Source organism: Geotrypetes seraphini, chromosome 13 (genome assembly GCF_902459505.1).
Source record: "Geotrypetes seraphini chromosome 13, aGeoSer1.1, whole genome shotgun sequence".
Classification (NCBI taxonomy): domain Eukaryota; kingdom Metazoa; phylum Chordata; class Amphibia; order Gymnophiona; family Dermophiidae; genus Geotrypetes; species Geotrypetes seraphini.
In genome coordinates, this window is record NC_047096.1 from 8942381 (window position 1) to 8969449 (window position 27069).

General features: G+C 43.9%; 1 protein-coding gene across 7 annotated transcripts in view; it reads left to right on the forward strand.

Annotated features, from left to right (window-relative positions):
- HIPK1 (homeodomain interacting protein kinase 1) overlaps positions 1–27069 on the forward strand; it is a 96058-nt gene that overhangs the window by 58519 nt on the left and 10470 nt on the right. For 2 of the 7 annotated variants that reach the window (XR_004536745.1, XM_033917790.1), the window contains exons 8-15: positions 400–622; positions 7098–7219; positions 10017–10151; positions 16377–16519; positions 19915–20100; positions 23450–23662; positions 25472–25713; positions 26660–26784. Coding sequence is in view for 6 of the 7 variants with exons in the window: in XM_033917790.1 (XP_033773681.1) it covers positions 400–622; positions 7098–7219; positions 10017–10151; positions 16377–16519; positions 19915–20100; positions 23450–23662; positions 25472–25713; positions 26660–26784 (1389 nt within the window). In the remaining variant the exon portion in view is untranslated. The remainder of the gene's footprint in view (positions 1–399; positions 623–7097; positions 7220–10016; positions 10152–16376; positions 16520–19914; positions 20101–23449; positions 23663–25471; positions 25714–26659; positions 26785–27069) is intronic. The other 5 variants (XM_033917792.1, XM_033917791.1, XM_033917793.1 and 2 more) reach the window with 5 other exon arrangements.

Below are 27069 nucleotides of genomic sequence, written 5' to 3' on the forward strand. Positions count from 1 at the left end.
CGTGGGGGAGGGGTTGCGATGCCGGTTCGGGGGGTGCAATGCCGGATAGAGCTGGGGGGAGGGGGTGATGGAGCAGCGCTGGTAGCCTCGGGGGGGGGGGGAGGAGGAGGTAGAACAAATCAAAGTAAGTTTCCATTCATTCCTATGGGGAAACTCGCTTTGATATACAAGTAATTTGGTTTACGAGCATGCTTCTGGAACAAATTATGCTCGTAAACCAAGGTTCCACTGTATTTTGTTTTCTCTTTGTAAATACACCTTATACTCAAGTTCATCGAGCTTGGTTCCCCATGACTATGGTTCTATCACATTGGAATGAATTGCCTGAGTGCTATTTTCAGCTCTTACCTATAAAGTCTTTGCAGATCCAAACTAGGTTTATTCTTTTCTTTTTCCTAGGCCAGTGTGTTGGCTTCTAGCTCAACTGGTGCTACCACTCTTTCTTTGGCAAACTCCGATATCTCACTGTTAAACTACCAGCCTGCCCTATATCCACCCTCCACAGCACCAGTTGCTGGAGTTGCCCAGCAAAGCGTGTCCTTGCAGCCCGCAGCCACACAACTCTGCACGCAAACCGATCCTTTCCAACAGACCTTCATTGTTTGTCCACCTGCTTTTCAAGGTAAGCGGGGAAAACTGTCAGCACAGTTCTTTAGCCTGGAGACTGTGGCATGTCATTGAGGGGAATTGCCCTGAGGGCACCTGCAACTGGAGCCAAATCTATAGACTATATGACCCCATAGGGGATAGACTCAAAAGCAACACCAGAAGAGGAATGGGGGGGGGGGAGGGAGAGGCAAAAACAGTAATAGGAATGGGCATAACGGTGTTTGCTAATCCAGAATAATTAAACTAGACGCATCTCCCTGTACCCTATTGCCTTAGTCTTCTGTTACTTGTTAATTGTTGTGTCTCGTTTGCTGTTGTGTATGTTACCATGTAACCCGTTCTGGGCTCCTTGGGTAGGACGGGATATAAATCGAATTAAATAAATAAAAACAATTAAGTGTAAAGAATTAAAGGGAAAGTCAGAAGCAATAGCTCGGGTATAACAGAGCCTACAGCCTTCGGATATGTCTCCGCTACTAGGCCTGTTCTTATTTGACTACTTCTGGGGCCAGGCAGAATTGAGACAACTGCACAAACTCTTGCGAGATGTGACAAGTGAATCTGTAAAGGTAAAATGTTGAATGTTGCCTATGCTTTGATTCCAGTCTGCCGCCATGAGGTTTATAACAGAGAAAGAGCATTAAAGTCCTGCACTGTGAATAACCAACAAGCAGAACAGACATTTAACTAAATGATCAGCACCCCACCCCATGTTGATCACTTAACAACTTGCTTGTGTGTAATCAAACAGTAGACATCTGCTCTTAATATGCTGACAGCCCCATATGGCTTCCAATTAGAGGTGTTCTTGTGGTCTCTGGGTGTTTTTTTTTTCCGTTTATCTAGCTCAGCAGAGAAATTGTCAGTCTTACTGTTTACACACTCAAGAATGTTACGTGCAGTTGGAAGCAAATGTTTTTTTCCCTTTTGCTAAGCAACGCCCAAAGTACAGTTTTTAGACTTTCTGGCTTTAGGAGTTTCCTGGGGAAAGGGAGGTGGGGGGGACGTCAAAATTAGAGTCATTGAGGGTCTGTCAGTGGGATGATACCACCAAGGAGAATTCTGACTGAGTAAAGCTATATGAACTGGGATATGCCTCAGCTGCCTCTTTCCAGCCCAGGAGAAAATGACATGACAAAACTATTTATTGCATATGGAATGGCAGCAGCTTCCTTAGAATCTAATTGTGTTTGTTTTGATCATACTTGTAATGTGAGGCAGATAAAGGCCAAATGGTCCATCCAGTCTGCCCATTCGCAGTAACCATTATCTCTTCCTCTCTCTAAGAGATCCCATGTGCCTATCCCAGGCTTTCATGAAATCAGACACAGTCTCCGTCTCCACCACCTCTACCGGGAGACTGTTCCACTCATCTACCACCCTTTCTGTAAAAAAGTATTTCCTTAGATTACTCCTGAGCCAATCACCTCTTAACTTCATCCTATGCCCTCTCATTGTAGAGCTTCCTTTCAAATGAAAGAGACTCAACTCATGCGCATTTACATCACGTAGGCATTTAAACATCTCTATCATATCTCCCGCCTTTCCTCCAAAGTATACAAATTGAGATCTTTAAGTCTGTCCCCATACGCCTTATGACGAAGATCACGCACCATTTTAGTAGCCTTTCTGTGGATCGACTCCATCCTTTTTATATCTTTTTGAAGATGCGGCCTCCAGAATTGTACACAATATTCTAAATGAGGTCTCACCAAAGTCTTATACAGGGGCATCAATACCTCCTTTTTCCTACTGGCCATACCTCTTCCTATGTACCCTAACATCATTCTAGCTTTCGTCGTCACCTTTTCAACATGTTCACCACCTTAAGATCATCATATACAATCGCATCCAAGTCTCGCTCTTCTGTCATGCACATAAGAATTGCCATACTGGGACAGACTGAAGGTCCATCAAACCCAGTATCCTGTTTCCAACAGTGGCCAACCCAGGTCCCAAGCACCTAGCTAGATCCCAAGTAGCAAAACCGATTTCATGCTGCTTATCCTAGGAATAAGCAGTGGATTTCCCTAAGCCATCTCAATAATGGCCTTATGGACCCCCTAAACTGTACCATTATGTCGGGTTTTTGCAGCCCAAATGTATGACCTTGCATTTCTTAGCATTAAATCTTAGCTGCCAAATTTCAGACCATTCTTCAAACTTCACTAGGACTTTCTTCATGTTATTCATACCATCTGGGGAGTCTATTCTATTGCAGATTTTGATATCATCCACAAAGAGGCAAATCTTGCCTGACAGCCCTTCAGCAATATTGCTTATAAAAATGTTAAAAAGAACAGACCCAAGAACCAAACCTTGAGGCACACCACTGGTAACATCCCTTTCCTCAGCGAGATCTCCATTGACCACTACACTGTCGTCTTCCACTCAACCAGTTTCTGACTCAGCCCGTCACTTTGGGGTCTATCCCAAGGGCATTCAGTTTATTTTTTAGATGTCTGTTTGGAACATTGTCAAAGGCTTTGCTAAAATCTAAATACATCACATCAAGCGCACTTCCTCTATCCAATTTTTGTCTGACAAGACCTACCTCTAGTGAATCCATGTGGCTTCTGGTCCTGTAATACACTGGATTCCAGAAACTTCACCATCTCTGCTTTAAAAGCGTTTTCATTAATTTGCTTACTACAGAAGCCAGACATACTGGCCTGTAATTCCCTACTTCTTCCTTACTTCCACTTTTGTGTAGAGGGATCACATCCGCTCTTCTCCAATCCTCCGGTACCACTCCCAAGTTTAGAGAATCATTGAAAAGGTCAGCAGAGCCACCAGAACTTCCCTAACTTCCTTCAGCACGCTCGGATGTACATCATCTGGCCCCCATCGTTTTGTCTACCTTTAATTTAGCTAGCTCCTCATGAACACAACCCTCTGAAAATTGATCAGGATCTACCACTCCTCCATCCCAATTTGTCTTCTGCGGTCTTGCTCCTGGCGCATCAGCCATGAACATAGAACAAAAATATTTGTCAAGCAATTCAGCCTTTTCTTTATCAGCTTCTACATATTTCTCCCCTTCACCTTTGAGTATCACAATGCCACTTTTGCACTTTTTCCTATCACAGGTTGCTGTGAAAACGATCTTTAATGGCTGAGCCTCTGCAACCTCTCTTAGAACCAGGCTTACTGAGGGTTAGACAAGACCCTTACAATCTGATCTCTTAAGAAAGGTCCTCAGAGTTCAGTCTCAAACTAAAAGGTTAGGGTGAGAGGATTCATATCTCCAAGAAATATAGCGCGGTTGGCCTGACTTAACAGTTTTCCAGGCCTGTCTCCACTTACTACTGCCCAGAGTCTCAAAAAGGTTCTAAACAGATCCAAAGAAGCCTTTTAGTCAATGGTGCTCTCCTCAAGCAAGGCTGCCATATTTGTCATAGTCATATCTAAATTAATAATTTTGATGGAGAAGGAAGATATAGTAGATACTTAAATATTTCCACGGTATAAATGCACAAGAGTGGGCTTCTTTCAATGGAAATGAAGCTCTGGAACAAGGGGTCAAAGGGGAAAGGTAAAAGGTGACAGATTTGGGAGTAATTCAAGCAAATATTTATAGAAAGGGTGGTAGATGCATGGAACAACTTCATAGTGGAGGTGTGGGAGGATGATTATATTAGAATAGAAGGAAGCATAAGAGAAGCAGAGGTTTTCTGAAGGAATGGAAAGGCTTGTAAAATTAATTGCTAGGGATAAGAGGTGTGATCTTCACTTTCCATCATTCCCTATGTTATGAAAGGGGCAATAATCATATTGCCTTGAGAGTCTGGAAGTCTGGGGTGAGAGGGGATCTTAAAGCGTGTTTTTGAAGAGAAGCTTCCTATGGAATTTCCTCTGAATATAGTGCCAAGAGAATTTGAGTGCATGCAGATTTTATAACTATTTTGTTACTCAAATAAAATTTTGGGGTATTGCCCTCCTATCATCTAAATATCTGCATGTGCACCCTACAGCACACCTTGGTATCTTGTGATACTAGAAAATATACAGATACAAGATCCTTTATGTGAAATGCTCGGGACCAGAGACATTTTTATTTTAGAACTTTTTGGGCTTAGCGATTCATATTCGTCATCTGCTGCAGCCCTGTAGGCTTCTCTCTGCTGCCTCCTGCCTTGCTGATATTGCTTCTTTCCTTCCTGGCTGGACGCGACAGAGAAGTGTGCGGGACTGCAGCAGGCAACGAATATGAATCGCTGTGGCCACCAGCGACACCTCAGAGGTACACCATTGTGTGAGGTAAGATGAAAAAAACTGAACTATTATCAGCGTAGAGCAGAGGTATCAAATATTGGTCCTCGAGGGCCGCAATCCAGTTGGGTTTTCAGGATTTCCTCAGTGAATATGCATGAGATCTATTAGCATACAATGAAAGCAGTCCACGCAAATAGATCTCATGCATATTCATTGTGGAAAACCTGACTGGATTGTGGCCCTTGAGGACCGACATTTGACACCCCTGGCATAGATTGAAATCTTTTTGTACAAGTTAGTAATGCAATAATGTTACAAAAAAATTCAGGTTTTTGGAGGTTTTTAGAATTTCGGATAAATGATTTTGTTCACAGTCCCACAATATGAGGCATAATAAGAATTATTTTCAAACAGGTTGTGCTAATCTTTTAATTTTGTTAAGAGCATTAATTTTAAGGGGGTCAAATACTGACAGAGAGTTAGTAAATGAGTCCCTGTGAGAGAAATTTTGTATTTAACTCTTGATTTGGCATTGTTGCTCAGAAGCAACATGTGTCTTCTACGGCTTTTATAGGAAATTTGCATCTCCAGATGCCTGTTACTTGGCACTGTTGCTCTCGTTCACCATCAAGTTACCGTTTCACCATCTGCAATTAAAGGGGTTAATGAAAGTGCTATTGATGGATATATTTAATGTGTGTTCATGATGCAGAAACAAATTTGTGAAGGCTTTTTTTTTTTTTTCTCTCTACAATTTGAACCAAAAATTAAGCTTCCCTTTATCTGCTCTACCAGTGCAGACATATGTGCTCTATCCCCTTACTAGCAGATAGAGGCACAGACTTGAGGACTCCAATGATATTAGTATAATAGGTGTTGAAATCAAGAACATGCCAGTGTTTTTCTCTGCCTCCAGCAGGTGGTGCAGATAGACTGGTGTGAAGTTTTTCTTGTAATTTTTTTTCCCCCTTGGCTTTTAGACCAGACTCCCTGAGCTTTGGTCTGCAGCCCTTGGCTCTGTGGTTGAAGTCTGACAGGGAACTCCTCCCAGGATCTGAGCCATGGCCGGACCACTTGGATGTCCAGGCTTCCAAAATATCCAAAGTTATACTCCATTTTCGACTAAAAAAAAGTCCAAGTTGAGAACATCCTTTTAATCGAGGGGCAACACAGACATGCCCTTAGAACAATGGAACTTCACATAAAGGGTGCAAGATGGACATCTTTCTATAACCCCCCCTTATAATTTAGGGTGAGCCCCCCCCCAACTCCCCCAGTACCTACTATACTCACCTGTCTACAGGTGACACCTACATGGCAATAGAGTTGGGTTTTGATGGGCTAACATTTTCCACCATAAATGCAGTGGTTAGATTGACTTATGGGTCTGGATCCTTCTCTCTGTGGTTCACTAGCCCACTCACCAGGCTACTTAATACACCGATGTTGCTAATCTAGTAGACTTTTCCATATCAGATGCTTCTGCTCTGTAGACAGGTATGTACTTTTTTCATTCAGAATTTGTGGGGTGGGAGGGGTCTGTGACCATGGGGGGGAGGGGGGGTCAGAACTTAATCTCTCTAGCAGTCATCTGGTCAGTTTGGGTCCTTTTGTAGATAGGTTTTTAGGATGCATTTATTTAACTGCATGATCCCAGTTGAGTGGACTCTTAAGATTAGAATGCACTCTGAACCCAAAAGGAAATGTACTCTAGCAGAATAACCTACAATAACAATGTTCTGGTTGCTCCACCTGGTGTTCTAATGTCACTGGAATCTCCACTCCATCTGCTAGTAACCTATAAGTCTGGACTGGTCTATTTTCTCCGTCTTTGGTGGGCTTACAAATCTATAAGTTGCCTTCAGAAGAGACAGATTGCTAGTCTTATGTGGGGCAGCTGCAGCTTCACAGTCCAGGCTGAGTACTTCAGCACCTCCTATTTCTCATCCCTTTCTCCTCCTTTGAGCAGAAAAGTTCTGAGGCTGTCATTTTTATTTCAGTGGAAGGGATGGGAATTGCAGCTTTTTTCTGAAATCAGTGATTGTGGATATTTTTATGGGGTCTGTGTATACATATAGAGAGATTTATGTCGATTTAAGTGTTTCTAAGGTTTTGTATTTTTATACATATCTTACATTTTTCTGCTCATTAAAGGTCACAGCTAAGAAAAACAGTTCTGTTATGTCCCATCTTACCACATATTTCTGAAAACATGTCTTAAGTAATATTCTTGTTTTTTGGGTGTGTGTTTTTGTTTTTTTGTTTGTTATTAGCAGGGCTTCAGGCTACCACAAAGCATTCTGCATTTCCAGTACGAATGGATAACCCAGTTCCCATAGTGCCACAGGCACCAGCGGCTCAGCCACTGCAAATACAGTCCGGAGTTCTCACACAGGTAAACCTGTCGCTTGGGGGGAGAAACTATTTTAGGGAGCTTTATGGTGCTTGATTTAGATAGACTTGTTCTGGAAAATTCTTTTTCTTGTGACTTCTGAGAATGCTTAGCTCAGATGTCTGGGTGGGAGGCTGTATTTTTCTTTTAGTGTTTCTTGGGATTGGTTACTATGGTGGTGCAGTATTTAGCATTCTGCCCTCAAGTAGGGTCCTGGGTTTGATTTCTACCTCAGGTTCCTCTTCTCCTGGCTGGCTGCCTGTCTTTCTGGGAAGTCTACTGAGGAAGGTTTCAATTTCAACAACCAAGGTTTAGCTTCCTTTGCCTGATCACATGGTCAGAACTGCCATTTACTGTCCTTTTTTAAATGGTAGGACATAATTTCTGTTTCAGTAAGCTAGAGCCAATTAGTTTAAGTGTGGCTTGGAAGACTTAGATGCAAGACACACCCTTTCTTTTAGTCATTTATAAGTATGACTTGAGAAGTACGTGAAGGAAGGTGATTCCTACTTTTTTCCTTCTGCCCCTTACTAGAAGCTTGTGTCAGGCTTAAAGCTAAGATACAGTCTGTAAGAGTCATGCTTGGACCCCCCTGTGTGACTCCTAAGATGCAAGATTCATTCCTTTGTTTGTTGTTACCAACTCCACAGTTTCAAGATCAGAAATTCCTTCTGAAGGAAACTGCACTAACCTTTGGCCTTGTTGGTGACCCCCTAATTTATAGAATTAAATCGCAGTAACTACCACTAAAGGAGCTTTGCACTTGAGACAAAAAGATAAAACTGAGGACAAATACCTCACCATATTGTACTGTACAGAAAGATGAACCAGATACCACTCTGCCATGTCTTTTTAATGCATGCTAGTGTTTAGGATTTAACCCCTCTATCACTCTGTATACTGACTAGCAGTTTACCCTGTTCGTTACCATATTATGGTGACCAGGCAGAGCAGTCACCCAATGTCCCTTTTCTCTTTCCTTAGAAGGCCACCATCCATATAAGTTTATTATACCGCCAGTGTACAGTACGGTGGTTGGGCTCATTTGGTGCAGGAGAAGTCTCTTAAGGCATCACTTACAGAAATCCTGCTCCAAGAGCCAGCGTGCTTCTTTTGAAAAACAGTGCTTGACACATCCCTTCCATCAAGACAATCCAGCAACAACCGTGGCTTCTGACATATTCAAGGAGCAGCATTCTGGAGTGGCCAACATGTCTCCCTCAGTCCCTCCTCGTATTTGTTCAAAAGCCTTGAATACTTTGCCACACCGTTTACCTTTTAGTGCAAAGAGAAATATTCCTCCTTTCTGGAGTGTTTTCAGGGGATGGAATCTGCTGACTGAGCTTCACACCTGGGACCAGCATGACACTTAAAACACACACATTGGTTTCCAGCTAAATTCTTGGGTATCAGTTGCATGAAGCACCCTGGAAAGGGGGTTGATACAGAATAGTCTTAATTCCTTTGTTACTTTGGAAACAGTTCAAATTTAATTGAAACCTTTTGCATGTTTCTGCTCAGACTGATTTAATTGAAAATTTCTTATCTAGTACCCATGTCTTTTCCCCCTTGATGTAATTTTATCTATGACTGCCAAAGTTTGCTCATTTGTGTGTACATGGTATGGAAGCTCCTAATACTTTGATTTCTGTAGTGCAAATGTCATGAATTGCTATATATTTGGTGTTGGGAAAAGATGTATATTGCTATATGTATCTATAATCTGTTGCAGTTTCTTTCTGTATTTCATTTGCTAAGCTTATAGACTGCTCTGTTTTTACAAAGGGCAGTATAGCAAATTTTAAATAAATTATCTGAAGACTAAATCTTTCAAAGCTAATCTAATGGTTGTGTGTAATTTACCTACCACATGTTCACATTTGTACAGTGGTTGCTGGCTCCTATTCTTCAGATCCCAGAGTAAGCAGAATTTGCTAAATTTAATCTGAACAAAATGTATCTCCTAAAGATTTATCTTTAAGTGTTCTGAAAGCCAGACTTGTTTGGGGGCCTCTGGGACCGGAGTAGAGAGCTACTGGGGTAATCTGTCTGTCAGATATCAAGAAAATAAAAAAGCTTTGATTTGTAAATGTTTTCCACATTCCTAAATTGTCTCTTCCGTTTCCCCTTCCAAATGTCACAGCACACGGGAAGCTGCTGGGAAGCAGTGCTTTTCCGGACTCCACTGAGGAGCTGGACTGGGGAAAGGAAAACTATGGAGATGATTCATTGTGTGGCTTTAAAGGATCATGTTCTTTCCCATCAAAAGTCTTTTGCTGCTTACCACTGACAGACATAATTTTGGTTCCAGGATTCTCATGATCTGATTGGCTGTGTTTAAGGCGCTGGAGAGGGCTCAGCCAGTCTCTTCATTGGATTGGTCAAACATGCCATACTTTTTATGTTCTTTGGAAAGTATGGTCTTGCACTTGGGAGGAGCAATAGAACATTTGACTGCAGTATCTCGAGAGCAATGCCCATCTAAAACCAAAAATGGGAGATTTTAATCGTCTGAAAATAAGAAGGTTAATAGGTGCCACCACTATAACCAACCATTGGGATCTAAGTATTCCTTGGGGGCATTTTGGGCAGAAATTCACCTCCTGGTCCCTTTGCCCAAACTTATAGATCAGAGAAAGCTTAACCTTCAGCAACCAGCCATCCCAGTAGCTGAACCTTGAAACCAGGGGAGCCATGGAAGAGCGCCGGCTGTATGAAAGCCTTAGTGGCCCTGCTGTTCAATCCGCTTCCTCCCACCTGCATTCAGTTTGTTTCACTCACTGCCTAATCTGCGTTTCAGGGAAGCTGCACACCATTAATGGTAGCAACTCTTCATCCACACGTAGCCACCATCACGCCGCAGTATGCGGTTCCATTTACTCTGAACTGCGCAGCCGGGCGGCCCGCGCTACTCGAACAGACTGCGGCAGTACTGGTAATTGCTTCACTTGATTGTGTACACTAATTATTTTTGAAACATTTTTTTATTTTCATTGATTTATTTTTTTTGTTCTTTTTTTTGTGTTGTATTTTTTTCTTAGATCATAAGGGAAGGTGTAGAAGCATGTGCCGTATCGTGGCTGTGTTCTTGCTACATCCTTTAAGCAGCTCATTCATAATGTGTCGTTGGGATTTTTTTTGTGTCCCCCCCCCTCCTTTCCTTCTCCTTTCCCTCCCCACCATTGGCTGAAGCACTATCCTGACTCTCTCTGTAATGTGGCTTTTAAAATAATCTCGTTTTGTGGACTAAACTTCTTTTTGCCAGCCCGGTGTGTTGTTGATCCTGTTTCATTCCAAGTTCTGGCACTATCTAGTACCCCTTTCTTCTTGCTTTCTGTTGTCTTCACTCTTTTCTTGATGAAGAAAGAAATTTGCCTTTAGCTTATGTCTCTGCCCTGGATGGCCAAAACGCAAATGTGTGTGCGATTCTCTGGTTGATGTTAAAGCTTCTTTGCATGTAAAAAATATGTTCACAGTGCTTACACCCTTATTAACTTTTACCAGTAACACTTTTTAAATTTAGTGCTTTCGTAATCAAGATACTTTAACTCTTATTGGAGAATGACCTTCATCTCTTCAGCTTTGCCTTTTAACCACTTTGTCGGGTGCCTTGCCCTCCTGAGCCTGTCGCTTTTACACAGAATCCTATTTCTCTCATATTGCATTCCCCAGTTAAAACTAAAGGTGAGCTCAGAATCAGGATTTAAAAGGCCTTATTCAACAATTACACTCCTCCATTCTGTGCCAGTCTTTATTGCGTAAGGCCCAAAGCTGCCTGGTTTAACATGCATGTTCTCCATGGGTTTTGGTGAGCTGGGACAGTTGGTGATGGGAGAATTATGGGCAGAACTCAAATCAAGAGTCCTTTAAAACCAAACTTTCTATACAGTCATATGTTACCATGCTATATAATGCACAATAATTAAATATTGTATGTCCCTTATATGATAGACTGTGTATTGAGGACAGTAATAGGAACAGACATTTCTAAAGATGTTTGTGCCCCCCCCCCGGTGCTCCCCTCCCCCAACTACAATTTGGCATTTCATTGGCAAGAGGCCAGCAAGATGGTAGCTGTACCGACAGAATAAGGCATCAACTGGATCACAGAAAAAAATACATCAAGAAATGCTACTGGGCCCTTATCGCTATCCTTAAAAACGATGGGTGGATTCTGCATTGTTTAATGTCCTTAGTAGGGAGGTAAGAACATAAAACCGTTACCAGAATCTGCGTACATACAGCATACTGATTGGCAGGTCAAACATGTATTGGATTTTTCTTTCTGAAATGTTAGCTCATGGCCAGCCACTGCATAAAAGTGACAATTCAAAATAGCTGCCAGGTAACTTCCAGGTCCTTTCAGTAATCCTTGATAGAGAATTTCAGGCTCGCAACCTGAATGGGTCCTGTTCTGAATGGGCCAGCCCCCAAGTGCAAAAGGCTGCTCATGTTGTGTTTAGAAATGTCCTCGCTCTAAGTAGTAGCTCACAATCAACTAGAAAGCATCCCAAATAAGAACTTAAAAGTTAATCAGTGAAGTCAGTGATAAGCCCTGATCACAGCTCTAGAGTAGTTCTGTCAGAGGTCATGATGGTGGAAAGAGAATTTGCAGATTCTTTGGCTCGTTAGCTAGAACTGAACAATCATTCATAGAGTCTGCTACCTGTGGCTTGCACCAACACTTACAAAAAAAGTTTATACTATGGACAGAAATTGAGTGAGGTCTGGTCCCCCTCCCCCAATAAATACTGTCTTAATTAGAAGCTCGTACAGCAGCCACAGGGGCACGCCCAAACTTTTACAGATTTTCCTGCCAATTGGTTAAAATTAGAAAATCCTCCCCCCCAATCTACATTGCTTGGTGTCATCTTCAGAACTAGTGACCAGAGCATCACTAGTTCTAACTTATAACAATAAATATTTTAATAATCTAGTTTGTAAAATGTCCTCTGATCTTTAAGACCACATGAATATAGATTTAATATGGACTGCTTACTATTTAAAACCATAAACGGAGACAGCCCAGCCTTCCTAAACAACCACTTAATCCAAACTACCTCAACCAGACATAGGAGAACCCACAAACCGTTCACGCATCCCCCAATCAGAGGCGTCAAACGAAAAAAACTGTACGATGGCCTTCTAACCACACAAGCAACGAAACTACTACCAACTCTCCAATTTACTGATAACGACCCCAGACTACAAATCGTTCAGAAAAGAAATAAAAACCCTGCTATTCAAGAAATCCTTGATGACAAACATGTCCCAATTCTCTGAAGCAACCCACTCTACTCTTTAATTCCTCTGGAAATGGCCAGATAGCTCCTTTTGTAATCCGCCTTGTAATCTGCAAGGTAATGGCGGAATAGAAATCACTAATGTAATGTAATGTCCTACAGTCTGAATGTCATTCTTTAATGACCGTTACATGAGGCTTTTTCACTCTGATTTCATGTTATCTTATAGATGTTCAACCACAACTACTTCAAATGTGCAATAATATTCTCTTCCTTGCATATATACTTTAAAAAAAAATATATAACTGTTTATTCAAAAGACAAAATATACACAAAAAAAGCAGATATAACATTTTCCAATATACAGCAAGTACAAAACAACCAACAAATAGAACCATGGAAACATATGGAGTCCAGGCTTGTGTTCTTATAGCCCGGACCAAGCTATTCCTCACCCTGGTAAGAGCCCCACCCCTAACCCAACCCTGTCACCCGCCCACCAACCGCCACCCCCCAAACCCACCCTCAACCCACTGGCAATAAAGGAACCACTGGCTTCCACAATCTTAGCTTTTGATCATAGGGGGTAAAGTATCCAAATAGGAGGCCCAAACGGACAAGAAAAGCCTACTCCTGGAACGAGAAAACCGAGCTGACATAGATTCTCATACCATTAATTCCTTGCATATACTTTTAAAGCTTTAAGGATATTCAGATATTTGCAATGGTCTTCAATAATAACTTTAGAAGAACTGCTGAATCATTATTAAATCCTTGAACTATTAGCTTTTTTTAATTTTTCAATTTTTCTTTAGCAGTGAAACTATTTAAAGATGTTAAAGTTTTATATTTAACTATATACAGTATTTAAAAGTGAAAAACTAAAAAAAGCTAATAGTTCAAGGATTTAATAATGATTCAGCAGTTCTTCTAAAGTTATTATTGAAGACCACTGCAAATATCCGAATATCCTTAAAGCTTTAAAAGTATATGCAAGGAAGAGAATATTATTGCACATTTGAAGTACTTGTGGTTGAACATATTGGTGCAATATAAAACGTGGCAGCCAAATAATAAGATCTTATAGATGTATGCATTTCTTTTTTTCAAGACTATTTACGGCAGGTGTCTTTATTTTTCTTGTTTCAGTGGCTTCATTTCCTTAGGTTTTGTTGACGGCAGCCGCCCATATGCATAAAAAACCATACACCATTGTCTGTCCATTCACACTGGCTGGAAACCAAATTTACTATAAATGTAACTCCCACGCCCAATGGAGCATTGGCTTCCAGAAATCTTTCAGACACATTCCCTACAGTCCTTTTTATTTTCCCCTCCCTGAGAAGAAAGCCAGTACTGCTAAAGTTACAAAATCTGACTTGGGGCTCACCTTAAGTTAAGAGTGTGCTGTGCCGGCAGGCACACCCGCTCCTCTGTTGCTGCTTTTCGCATAAGTCTGCATTTGAGTCATTGCTGAGCTTTGTATATTTTTTTGTCTTCCCTCTGTCACAACAGTTGGTCGCTTGGAACGCCAGATTTTCCACAGCCAGCGGGGGACGTGGGCTCTTGCTGTGTATTAAACTATATGCTTTGTCTTGTGCAGGTGTTTGCTTTTGGAAAGACGCATGGTGTGACTCTTAACATTCAAACTTTTTTTTTTTTTTTTTTTTTTTACCTCTTTATTTAATACTGCTTATGTCGGCAGAGGGTGTTTGTAGTCTTCTGCTTGAAGGCTTCTTGTCCGGGACCAGTGTGTGTAACAGGTAGATCAGTAACTTGCAGAAATATCTGGCTTTACATTAGAGAGTTGCACGGGGACAGAAATCCACCCATCCCCGCCCGTCCCTGTCAGGATCCTCTCCGTCCCCATCAGGATCCTCTCCGTCCCCACCCGTCCCCATCAGGATCCTCTCCGTCCCCATCAGAATCCTCTTCGTCCCCACCCGTCCCCGTCGGGATCCTCTCCGTCCCCGCCCGGATCCTCTCCATCCCCACCCGTCCCCGTCAGGTTCCTCTCCATCCCCACCTATCCCCACAAGGAATTACCTCCATCCCCGCCCGTCCCCATAAAAAGCAGCAATTACTTCTGACAGGATCATCAATTCCACAGTTTCTTTTGTGTTTGCGCTGCTGTTTTCATTGTGGAATCTCTTTGGTGGAACCCTTTTTTTGTTTTCTGTTCAGGTAATTAACTTATAAACCCCCTCTTTTACTAAGGCTGACGTGTCCATTATATTATATGGACGAACCCTGCTTCTAAAGCCTTCCATCCCCGTGGGAGTCCCGTGGGTTAGGGGGGATTCCTGCGATCCCTGTTCCCGTGCAGACCTCTACTTTACATGCTACATGTGCCATAGAACCTGTGATGGCTATCAGAACAGCAGGAATCCCTTTACCCATAGGAGATTTGATCTAAACGGGGGCCTGTCCACTGGAGAGTATCTGTTTGCCTGCAGTTGTTCTCTGAAAGTGCTAATTTGTTTAGGCGATGACCAGCAGAATGGCAGCTGCCCTTAGAGTACAGTTATCCAGCTTTCAACCTGAAGCCGGTGGCGTAGAGAATGACACGGGGACAGAATTTGTCCCTGTCCTCGCAGTTATCTGTGGAAAACCATCCCTGTGTCATTCTTTAAGGAGAGAGGGAAGAATCAAAGAGTATGAATGGGCAGAGCCACTGACCCTTAAATCTTACATTGAAGAATGCTGGTATAGAAGGACTGAGGTTGACACTAAATAATGAGATGGGATGGTTTCCCGTTATTATCAGCTGGGATGAGGACAAATTCTGCCCATGGACATGCAATTTGGGGATTTCCCTTTTTGATCACTTAGAAGAAAATATTGAATTTGATCATGGGGAACATGCATATCTACTCAAGACTTAACTGTTTTCTAAGACCTTCCACCCTTCTCCTCCTTAATGTGTTTTTATTTTTGTTTTTTAAATATGTGCTTTTGTATTAACCGCATAGTTGCCACTGTTGGACCCTTTGCGGTATATCAAGCACTGTGAAATAAATAAAATAATTATTCTACATAATACAAAAATGTACAATTCAGCTTTTATAAGGTGCCCAAAATAAGATGTTTTCCTTTACTCTTGCTTCATTTTTGCAGTCATGGAATTAACATTTTCAGTTGTACATTTCTCTTAGTAGTAGTAGTTTGGGGCTATCGGAACAACCAGGGGGAATCCCCCCTCAAAAAAAAAAGAGAATTAATTGTAATAATGTAAGAGTAAGAGGAATGTATTAAAACCCAGCTTATTTGCCTTTCTGGAAGTGTATATATATATATATATATATAGTAATAAGTTAATATATAGTTTTATCTTTTCTAAAACTATCAGAGTGGGTCATTCAGACAAGACAAAGAATTAAAGGTCTTAGAACACAGTGCTGAACAGATTCAAACATATTGGCATAGGGCAGGGGTAGGCAATTCCGGTCCTCGAGAGCTAGGAGGCAGTGCATGCAAATCCATCTCATACATAGTCATTGTGGTTATCCTGAAAACCTGACCTGGCTCCAGCTCTCGAGGACCGGAATTGCCTACCTCTGGCATAGGGCAAAGAGCTGAACAACAGTTCTCCATCTTAATGGGCTCACGCAAGATGATGTGGGGGTTAGGGGGAGTACTTTTCTCCCATATTTGGCAGAGTTCTCAAAAGTTACCTTGAGAAATGTAATTATTTAGCACAAAATGTGCATCCAAGCTCACCTTTACATTAGGGCCACCATATCTGACCTTTGCTCATCCTTCCAAAAATCTTCCCCGAGGAGTGCAGTCTGTTATCCTTTTATCTCTGCAAGTTAGTGCTCTACAGATGGTTTTGAAGACGTCATTTGTTTTCTGATGGTTTCAAAAGTAGATGCAGTTTAGTGTAAAGAAGGTGTTTCCCTCCCTCCGTTCCTCAGCAGGCTTGGCCTGGGGCAGCACAGCAGATCCTACTCCCTTCCACTTGGCAGCAGCTCCCTGGTGTAGCCCTGCACAACTCTGTCCAGCCCACGGCTGTGATGCCTGAGACCATTGGAAGCAACCAACAGCTTGCGGACTGGAGGTGAGGAATTCCTGCTCCTCTTTTTGGTTGTGGTCTTTATTTTACGGTAGGAAGAGAGTCAACTGTCAATTTAAAACCATCTATTCTCTTCCTGCCTGTTTTTCTCTGGTCAGTCATTAAAGCAACCAGTTCGGCTTTTCTGATTTTTTTTTTTTTTCTCTTTTTGTAAGGGGGGGGAGGGTGACCTACTGATGAGAGTAGAGGGCTGAGTACCAAGGGAAACCAGAGTCCAAATACCACCTCTCCCACTGACTTTCCTTGTGACTTTTTGGCAAATCACTTTACCTCCTTATGCCTCAGGTACCCAGTTAGATTAAATCTTTTTTTCAGAGAGATTACAATCTACCTAAATTGCTGTAACCAGAGGAAAAAAGAGGCAAACTGTTTGCATAGTTCTCTGAGGACAAGCAGAATGCAGCTATTCTGAGTGATGGGTGATGTCATCCAACACAGCACAGCATGGGGCACCATTCTAGAAGCCTTTTGAGAGTGGCCCACCATGCATGCATATGCCTTCTCATGTGCCCGCCATTGCTGTGTAGAACCAGATTAGCCTTTTTTTTTCTCTGCACAACAATGTGGATGTGTTTTTTGCTTCTTTCCTTATAACATGTATAAGTGTTTGTACAGGGCCAGTGTTCCTTCTCTTCCCTTTTTATTTACGGTCAGCAAATTTGTCACCATGGAGCCATTTGATTTCACCTCGGCTATTTTTCCTGCTATGTCCCAGAAAAGTCTCAGTGCTTTTAAAAACTGTACCTAGTGCAACGGGACTGTGCCCCTTATGGGCACACATAATTAATGCCTGCAGTGCCTGGGGCCCAATCAAAATTCCCCCTCTTGTAAACTTCGCAAAAATGTCATCAGAGGTTGTGGAAAGCATTGTGAATTATTATTATTTTTTTTTTTTTTTTTGGGTGGGGATTGCACTAAAAATTCCTGTCCATTGACCACAGCATCAGAGGCATTAGTATCTGTGACTCCAGGAGTTGCAATCAAATATTGTGGACTCGGTATCAAGAAGGCCTTCACCTTCCTTGATATTGAGCATCTTCCAATTCCCTCTCAAGGGTGAGGAAGGATTTGCCATCGTCGTCCTCAACACTGAGTGATTCCAATGCCAAGCGTTAGGTGAAGGCCAAGAAGCATCAGCATTAATCCCCCTAAAAGTATGGTGTCAAGAGCCTTGAGAGCATACATACTCTTGAAGCACCTCAACAAGAGGACTGCACATCCTTCCTGGATCCAAACAAGTCATGACAGCCTCTGTTGAGCTGAGACCAGGTCACTGATACTACCACAATGATTCTGAAAGATGTGACCGCTCTGGCTGAGCCCCAGCCTTCATTGATTGCCGCTTTTGAGGAGCAGCATAGGGTCATGCTTCAGGAGGAGGTAGGGTGATTGTTTGCCCAGTAAGAAGCTATGACATCGAGGGTTTCGTTTCTACCTCCTTAGGAGCACTCCAGCCTAGCTTAAAAGCCCATGCACTGCAGGTAGAACATCAACACCGAGGCCTCAAAAGGCGTCGGAGCTGGTCTGTATCAAACTGGTGTCAATATCCTGTCCCTTGGTTTGGGGGGAGAGGTACCTGGATGTCCCTGCCCTAGGTATGACCATGATGTCAGTTGTTCGAGGCTGGCAGAGACTCGGATGTCTCCAAGCGAGTACTTTTTGTGAAGTTGATTCTAACTGTTGCGGTTGTCTGAGGAGGTACCTGGGGTCTTACTGAGGTGAAAGCACATTGTATGCTTTAGCCTTCAAGGGAACCTTGGCTTTCTCTGAGGCCAGCAGGATGCATATTCTGACTGCTCCGCCCCCTTCCCTTTGTAGTTGCATTTTGTTGGCTATTAGATTGGTGTCAGGTTAAAAGCGCGCCGGGACAAAGGCGCACGCAGACAATTGAGCGCAGTGCGGAGGCGCGCCGAAGAAAATTACTGTTTTTAGGGGCTCTGACGGGGGGGGGGGGGGTGGGGGGAACCCCTCCCCTTTACTTAATACAGATTACACCACGTTGTGGGTGTGTTGTAACCCCCCACATTTTACTGAAAACTTCACTTTTTCCCTGTTTTTAGGGAAAAAGTTAAGTTTCCAGTAAAATGTGGGGGGTTACAAACCCCCCACAATGCCGCCGCGATCTGTATTAAGTAAAGTGGGGGGGCTCCCCAACAAAACCCCCCGTCGGAGCCCCTAAAAACAGTAATTTTCTTCGGCGCACGCCTCCGTCTTGCGCTCAGTTGTCGGCGTGCACCTTTGTCTTCTGCGATTATGTCTATGAACCATTAGATTGATCTTGATGCTACATATGGTGATGGTGGGTGACACGTTGAGCCTCTCTCAAAGGCTTCTGGAATGGTTGCAGGGGAGTGGTTCCCATGCTAGGCTCAGTCAGAATATACATCCTGCTGTCCTGGGAGAACACCTGCCATAACCGAATAGCTTTGCTTTACACACTATATTGGATGGGAGTAGAGACCCTGAGACACAGAGCATTCAAGGGCTCCTTTGGCTACCAATTGTTTGTGACCCTGTTTTTCCTAGTCTCCGAGTTGTGACATCTCACCCCACTTAGCTATTTCACTAGAATGAGTCTTAAGGTAAATGGGCACACTTACATTAATTCAGACCCAGAATCACATTGACAAATGTAAAACCTCTGTCCAGGAAATAAATGGATGTAATAAAACTTACATCTCTTATTCTTGGAATAATGTACATAAGAACATAAGACTTTCCATACTGGGACAGACTGAAGGTCCATCAAGCCTAGTATCCTGTTTGCAACAGTGGCTAACCCAGAAGCTCAAATAGTCAGAAAAACACAGACGGATCACCTTGTAAGTTATGCAACCCACAATCAAATTTCATGTCACAAAAAAGGGGGTATTAGGATAATTTGTGCACTACTCACTTTAGAAGTGAGTTTGTTATCAAAATGGGGCATCATTCGAATGATGCAAAATAGTGGGTTAGTAAAAGTGTAGTTTTAAATCATAAAATGGAAGTAATGAGTAGTGTACAAATTATCCTAATACCCCCTTTTTTGTGACCTAGAAACTCAAATAGTAGCAACATTCCAGAGCTGAGATTGTGATGTCATAATGTGTCATTTCACCAATGTGTAAGAGCCAAACTCATCAGTGATGTCACAGTGGCTCACATAAGAATTACCACATTGAGACCATTGAAAGGTCCATCAAGCCCTGTGGCCAACCCAGATTTTATGCTGCTGATTCTAGGAATAAGCAGTGGATTTCCCCAAGCCTATGGACTTCACTTTTAGGAAATTATCTAAACATTTTTTAAAGGTAGAAACAAAAAAAAGTTTTTGGCTTTTTTGTTACTCAACTTTCTGCCCATGTGAATTGTTCATATTCTGTGCCGTTCTCTCTTAGGAGTGCCCATTCCCATGGAAACCAATACAGCGCCATTATGCAGCAACCCTCCTTGCTTACAAACCACGTCACGCTAGCTACAGCCCAGCCTCTTAATGTTGGCGTTGCACATGTTGTGCGGCAGCAACCCAGCGGGGCCCTGCCTTCCAAGAAGAATAAACCACACCCTGCACATGCGCCAGCCAAGTAAGTAGGGCATAATATTGGTATTACCGTCACCTGGCATAGTAGGTGCCAGATGGGTTAAAAGGCTGCCTACTTACCCAGCATACTCTTTGAGTTTTTATTTTGTGCTGCTTAAAATGTGTGGTTGGGGGACTGGTGTTGGGGTGGCAGGCTAGGTTTTAGCACTGTTTAAACTTACTGCAGATTCTTCCTCTAAATTTTAACATTCTCACTTCAGCATCTCTGTAACACTGGTTCTGGTATTCATAGGCCTTGCTGGGTCACTGTGATCCTGAAATTTCCTCCGATCATAGGCTCTGCTACATAACTGACTCTGAGTTCTTTTGGCTCTCCTGTGCATTTATTTATTTCTTTGATTTCTTTTTTCAAAAAAAAAAAAAAATTTTTTCCTTCCGATACCGGGTCGGCCGCGTGGCTGGGGCCCCGCGCCTTCGACCTTGCGGCGGAGCTTTTCCGGCCTATGTCCCGGCCGATTACCGGTTTCAAAAAGTGTAGCAAGTGCCAGCGCGCAATTTCGTTCACAGACCCTCATCGACGCTGCTTACAGTGTCTGGGACCGGATCACTTCCCGAAATCGTGCCGGCCTTGCTCCACTCTGACGGCGAGAGCGTTTAAGCGCTGCTGTCTACTGTGGGAGTCCATGTTCAAGATGGAAGCTTCATCGGATCCTGCAGCTTCGACATCGACATAGATGGGTGCTTCGACTCCTTCAGCGAAGCCCTCTGCCTCCCCGGCTGCTTCGGGCCTCCTGAAACCGGCATCGTTCACCCCGGCTTCGGCGCCGGTGCCTTCCTCCGTCTCCTCGGAGCAGGTATCGACCCCTACAGTTCCACCGGTGGTGCTCAAGGTGCCGAAGACTGGCAAGCAGAAGCACGCAGCACCAAAGGAGCGCGGAGACTGTGCGGAAGGGCCCCCTTTTGGTGCGGATCCCTCCATATCGGCTTCGTTGCGGTCCCTTCTGGAGGCTCAGTTCGTGGAGCTCATGCAGACCATGGGGCCTCGACTGATTGCCACCATCCAGGGTGACCTCCCAGCTTCGGCTTTGAGGGTCGGACCGCCCCCTCCTCCTCCTCCTCGCCGCACGACCTCGTTGCTCGGCGAGGAGGAGCGGTGAGCGGTGTCCGGGTCCTCGAGGAGATCCTCCGTTAGTGCTGTGCCTCCTTTGGAACAGATTCCCTCGAGGAGGGCCTCCCTTAGTGATATGCCTCCCTTGGAGCCCATCCCCTCGAGGAAAGCCTCGTTTAGTGACCTGCCTCCCTTGAAACCGATTACTCCGCCCCATGACTCAGTGTGGCGTCCACCTTCGGGGCCACCCAGTCCTGGGCATAGCAGGAAGCAGGACGAGTTCTTCCGAACCCCCTATCAAGCCTGGGCGTCGTCAGGGGAGGCACCGACTCTTCCGCCTCTGCGATCGACGGCATCGAGTCCGATCTGCTCCTTGGAGGCGTCTGACCCAGTTTCTCACAGACGGGCTCGATCCCCTTCCAGGCATCGATCCAGACATTCTTCGAAGCATTCCTCTCGGCACTCGACCGTCTCGCCTCAGAAGAAATTGCCTCAGTTGGGGTATGCTGCTTCGACTGGGTCTCCTCCTCCGGGCCCGGAGTTCGAGGACCCCGAGGTTTTCTACTCGTCCTGTTGCTCGCAGGCCTCTCTGGAGCCTGAAGCCTCTTCTTCTTCTAGTCCGTCTCGCAGACCGGCGACGGCGGACCAACTGTCCTTTTCATCGTTCCTCAGGCAGATGGCAGATGACATGGACATTACTCTCGATGCTGGGTCTCGATATTCCAAGGAGTACCTCGATACCATGCACTTGCCTCGTCCTCCGGCAGAGTCCTTGCGGCTTCCCCTGCACAATCCATCGAGACTGTCACGAAGAAGTTGTCTGACCACGAAAAGTCCTTCCAATCTATCCTTCGGCCGAAGCCTAAGCCTCAGCAGTCTCGACCTTCTCGTCCGCCGTTGATTTATCAGAGGCGTTATCAGCCGAGGCAAACTCCACCTGCGAGGCAACCGGCGAAGCGTCAGCCTCCCCAGAAGGGTCAGCATAAGTCTCAGTCGCCTGCTGTCCCTAAGACCACTCAGCCTTTTTGACTGTCTCGTCGAGGGCATAACCAACCTCGTTCTGCCTCCCCCTGTTTTTTCCCATCGGAGGGCGCCTCCATCATTTTTATCATCGCTGGGAGGCCATAACAACCGACCTCTGGGTCCTTACTATCATCAAGGAAGGATACTCTCTTCATTTCCATCGGGTCCCTCCGGACCACCCTCCAAGAGAGTATCCTTCCAACTTGACTCAGACCGCCCTTCTTCTTCAGGAAGCTCAGGCTTTGCTCCGGCTTCGTGCCGTGGAGCCGGTTCCGACGGACCAACTGAACCAGGGGTTTTACTCCCGGTACTTTCTTGTTCCGAAGAAGACGGGCGACCTGCGACCCATTTTGGACCTCAGGGTCCTCAACAAATTCCTAGTCAAAGAGAGGTTTCGCATGCTGACACTTGCTTCTCTCTACCCCCTCCTCGAGCAGAACGACTGGTTATGCTCTCTGGATCTCAAGGAGGCCTACACTCATATTCCCATTCATCCGGCCTCTCGCAAGTTCCTCAGATTTCGGGTGGGACATCTCCATCTGCAGTATTGAGTGCTTCCATTCGGCCTGTCTTCGTCCCCCAGAGTCTTCACCAAATGTCTGGTGGTGGTGGCCGCGGCCCTCCGGAACCAAGGTCTTCAGGTATTCCCCTACCTCGACGACTGGCTGATCAAGGCTCCCTCGGCCTCGGGGGTCCTCTCAGCGACCCTGTCAACGATTCTGTTCCTGCAGAGTTTGGGATTCGAGATCAACTTTCCCAAGTCTCATCTTCAGCCGACCCACCTCCCCTGGGTTGGCTTCTCTGCTAGCTACCTGAACTGAGGAGACACGCCCGGACCATCGGGCGGGAAGGCGCATGCGCGTTGCGGGCATCTCGAAACTTCTGAGTTTCTTCAAGCAAGACATGCTTGCAAGATGTCCGTATCGGGGCTCTGTCGGATGACATCACCCACTAGTGAGAATAGCTGCCTGCTGTCCCTGGATAACAACTGTTACGGTAAGTAACATTGCTTTCCCTGCTGTGCTGAGGTTCTGCATATCTTTAGCTTTCTGGTTCCCTGTGCTCTGAGATTGTGTTGTCAGTCTGTCCCTAGGGAGGAATCCTGGAAATACAGTGACAACATAAATTTTACAGGAAGAATCTGCAGAGAGCTTTCCAGCCTGCAAAACAAAACCAAAAAACCCTCTTTCAATTTTGAAGAAAAACATGCCACAGTGAGAGAAATACTGCACTGCTGAGACTGTGTTCTGTGTTCTTTTAGGACCCTCGCTGCTTTGGATATCATCCCTTCCCAAGTTTACTCCCTAGTGGGGAGCAGTCCTCTGCACGCCTCCTCTTCTTACAGCGGGCTCATTCCAATCCAGGAACAGCGTCAGCCAATCGTAATTCCAGACACCCCCAGCCCTCCTGTAAGTGTCATTACCATTCGCAGCGACACCGATGAAGAGGAAGACAGCAAATATAAACCAGGAAGGTAAAGCACTGATGCGACTGAAGAAGGGGGGACTTGTGGGAGGGGGAGATAAATATGAGTAGAGACTGGATTGCGGGGGGAGGAATAAAAGAGGAGAAGCATAGCTCCCCCATTAAGATTTATTGGAATTGTAAACTTCTCAGATAGCTCTGATGGGTGGTATATTAAGTATAGAATAAGCTTGAAACTTGAAAGACAAAAGGAGATGGGGAAATCAAATACAGAGTTATACCAGAAAAGGGGTTACAAAGAAGGAAGACAGAAAGAGGCAATGGGTTGAAAGCCATGTTGTTTTTTAAAATTAGAATCTGAAAGATTTTGTTACAATGAATGCCTTTTTGCCTATAAAATTCATTAAAATGTATGCCAAGTAGAACAATCAAACCAGGTTGCAGAATTTTCTGACCTTTGTGGTCCTACTTGCAGATAGCTACCGCCTTTTCTGGGCTTTGAGATTTCACACCCTATCTCTGGCCTTGGTTGGAATGCCTTGTCACCCTGTCTTAACTGCCTCAATGATGAGGTTCACCCAAGGTGGTTTACTTTGAATAGTAGTCAGATACTTTAAGCACTTTCCCTATCTTTCCTGACAAGAGAGGAACCTAAGAATTGCTGCTGCTGGGTCAGACCAGCGGTCCATCCTGTCCAGCAGTCCGCTCACGCGGTGGCCCTCAGGTCAAAGACCAATGCTCTAAATGAGTCCAGCCTCACCTGCGTCCGTTCCAGTTTAGCAGGCACTTGTCCAACTTTGTCTTGAAACCCTGGAGGTTGTTTTCCCCTATAACAGACTCCGGAAGGTGTGGCTCACTGGTAGAGATGCTGCCTCTGCACCCAGAGGTGGTGTGATTAAATCCCAGTGCTGCTCCTGGACAAGTCACTTAATCCTGCAGTGCCCACCGCTTTGAATGCCAAAGCCACAAAAAAGCAGTCCCCCATTCTCTTCCCTATTATATCAAAAACCCATTAAATCTTCCATTGCATAGTAATCCATTGTATTTAGTTGGCTCTACAATGCCTTTCCTGAAGAATGGTTACAAAGCAGGAGTAAAACTATTGTACTTATAAGAAACGGGGAACAGCAGCATGAATAAAAGCATACTCCCAACAGCCAGAAGGAAAGCAGTACCCACCCCCAACATTTTTATCTGTTCAAGAATTGGAGCCACATGTGAAAAGGCCCCTTTTACTAGTTGATATTAATCTGACAGCATTGGGACCCAGTAGTAAAGCTGGCAAATAACTGCCAATTTTATGGTACCAGGGTCATCAGGGGGTGGCCGGCACAACACCTGTGCCCAAAAACAATAAACAAACAGGCCTGTCGGTTTTCTGGGTTGGTAATACTAATCTGATTCAGGCATGCAAGGCTAGTCCACCGATCGGATGTCTGGTTTTAATATTAATGACCTCATTTGCATGCCAGAATCGGAGAAGTGTATAACTGCACGGAAAATCACATGGTGAGCCGTTTTGTGCATTGGGCCAGCAAATTTGATCAGTCGCTAAAACCAGTCCAATTGGTTTAGTGACTATCGTTTGACGATCGGAGACTTTAGTGTATCTAGCCGCCACTCAGGCAGTCTGTTCATGCATACGGTGCAACAAGATAGAAGGGGCAAAGTCTGGAGTAGGCAGTATAGAAGGGTATGAAGAGGGAAGGGACTTGCCCAATGAAAAGGCCATGAAGCACCCCAAGCTAAAATACATATGTTGGCAATGTCCTTCCCCATCCTGCCCCCCTTTTAAAAGGAAATGGATTGATCAGATTAAGAATAGAAATGAAAGTGGTAAATTTGATTCCTCCTTCAGCTCAAACGTGAAGCAGAGATCCAATGTCATCAGCTATGTGACGGTCAACGACTCGCCTGATTCTGATTCCTCCTTGGGCAGCCCGTATACTGTGGATCCCTTAGTCACGATGAATAATGGTCCTGGTGTGTTGGAAATCCCCAGCCGGGTGGAGCAAAGTCAGACGACCAACTCTCGCACAATCATTGTACCACCTTTAAAAACTCAGATTCATGACTGCACGGTGAATAACCACATCTCAGGTACCTCTTAAGTGTTTCTGCAATCTTAGACGGCCGTTTACCTCTTTGCTGAGACTTATGCAAGCTTGTTGTGTAGATACCACTTCTTAGAGCCCAGGCATTTCTTGGTAGCTTTCCTGATAATTCCTGTTGAGGGTCCTGGATGTTGGGTTGTTAGTACCAGGGATGCTGATCTGCTCTAAGCTTCTATTCACTGTTGAGTGTAGTCAGAGTTTAACTGGCAACCTTGGAACTGAAAGCTCTCCAGCCTTGTGGCAATCCATAGGACCAGTCATTCAACTGGGAATATTTTTCAGCAAGAGATTTTCTTTGCTAATGTTTACACTTGCGATCACACGCTTACTTTTTTTGACAGCTGATGAAAATGCATTTTTTGTTTGTTTTTTTATTTTATAATGTATCAATTAAACTCAAATAAAACTTAAAGATTTACACTTGATTAACTCACATATTAGCATCAAATTTAACATTTCATTAGGAAATTAGTATTCTATAATGTTAAAATATTATGTAAGAAATCTAAATTTATATCATTCTTATTGAATATAATAATCCCCCATCCCTCCCTCCCTCCCAATTCAATAATACATAAAATCATCTTTATTGTGAATTCATTCAAATATTGATATATTATGTAATAATCAAAAATAAAATCCCACCCCTTTCCCCCTCTAATCAAATATCTTATCATGGGAAAAGTTAATCATTCATTACAAAAATCTGTTAACGGTCCCCAGACTTTCTGAAATTTACTCACATAACCTTTTTGCGTTGCAATGGTGAGTTCCATTTTGTACATATGATATACAGAATTCCACCAGAAATTGTAATTTAACCTGTCATATTTTTTCCAATTGTATGTTATTTGTTGTATTGCTATTTCAGTTAAAATAAACAAAAGCTTGTTGTTATTTGACGAAATTTGCATTTTTTGTTTGGTTTTCAGGCATTCCAACTAGTGTTAGCAAGGTCAAAGCTTCCACAATTAGTGGACAGTCGTCCAGAATTTGTTCATCTGGATATCGCTCTCACCGTATGGTTAATGGTGTACAGCCACTGAACCTCAGCCAGGTAAAAACTTCCTGAACACACCTGCATTTCATGTAGAAATAGATGTTTTCTCAGCAGTGTCATTCTGTAGCACAGAGCTCTTCAGGGATGAATAAGGAGATGCAGTTTACTGGAGAGGTTCAATATCCAGCAGAATTATTTCTTCTTGGCTGCATGTTTTTTCTTAGTTTAATGAAATGACTAGTGTGAACTAAGTAGATATATCATTGCGTATGAGGTCAGGGAATCTGAATTATCACTGTTTTGTTGTACTTAGAACACATTGCTGGTGGAATTAGATCTAGT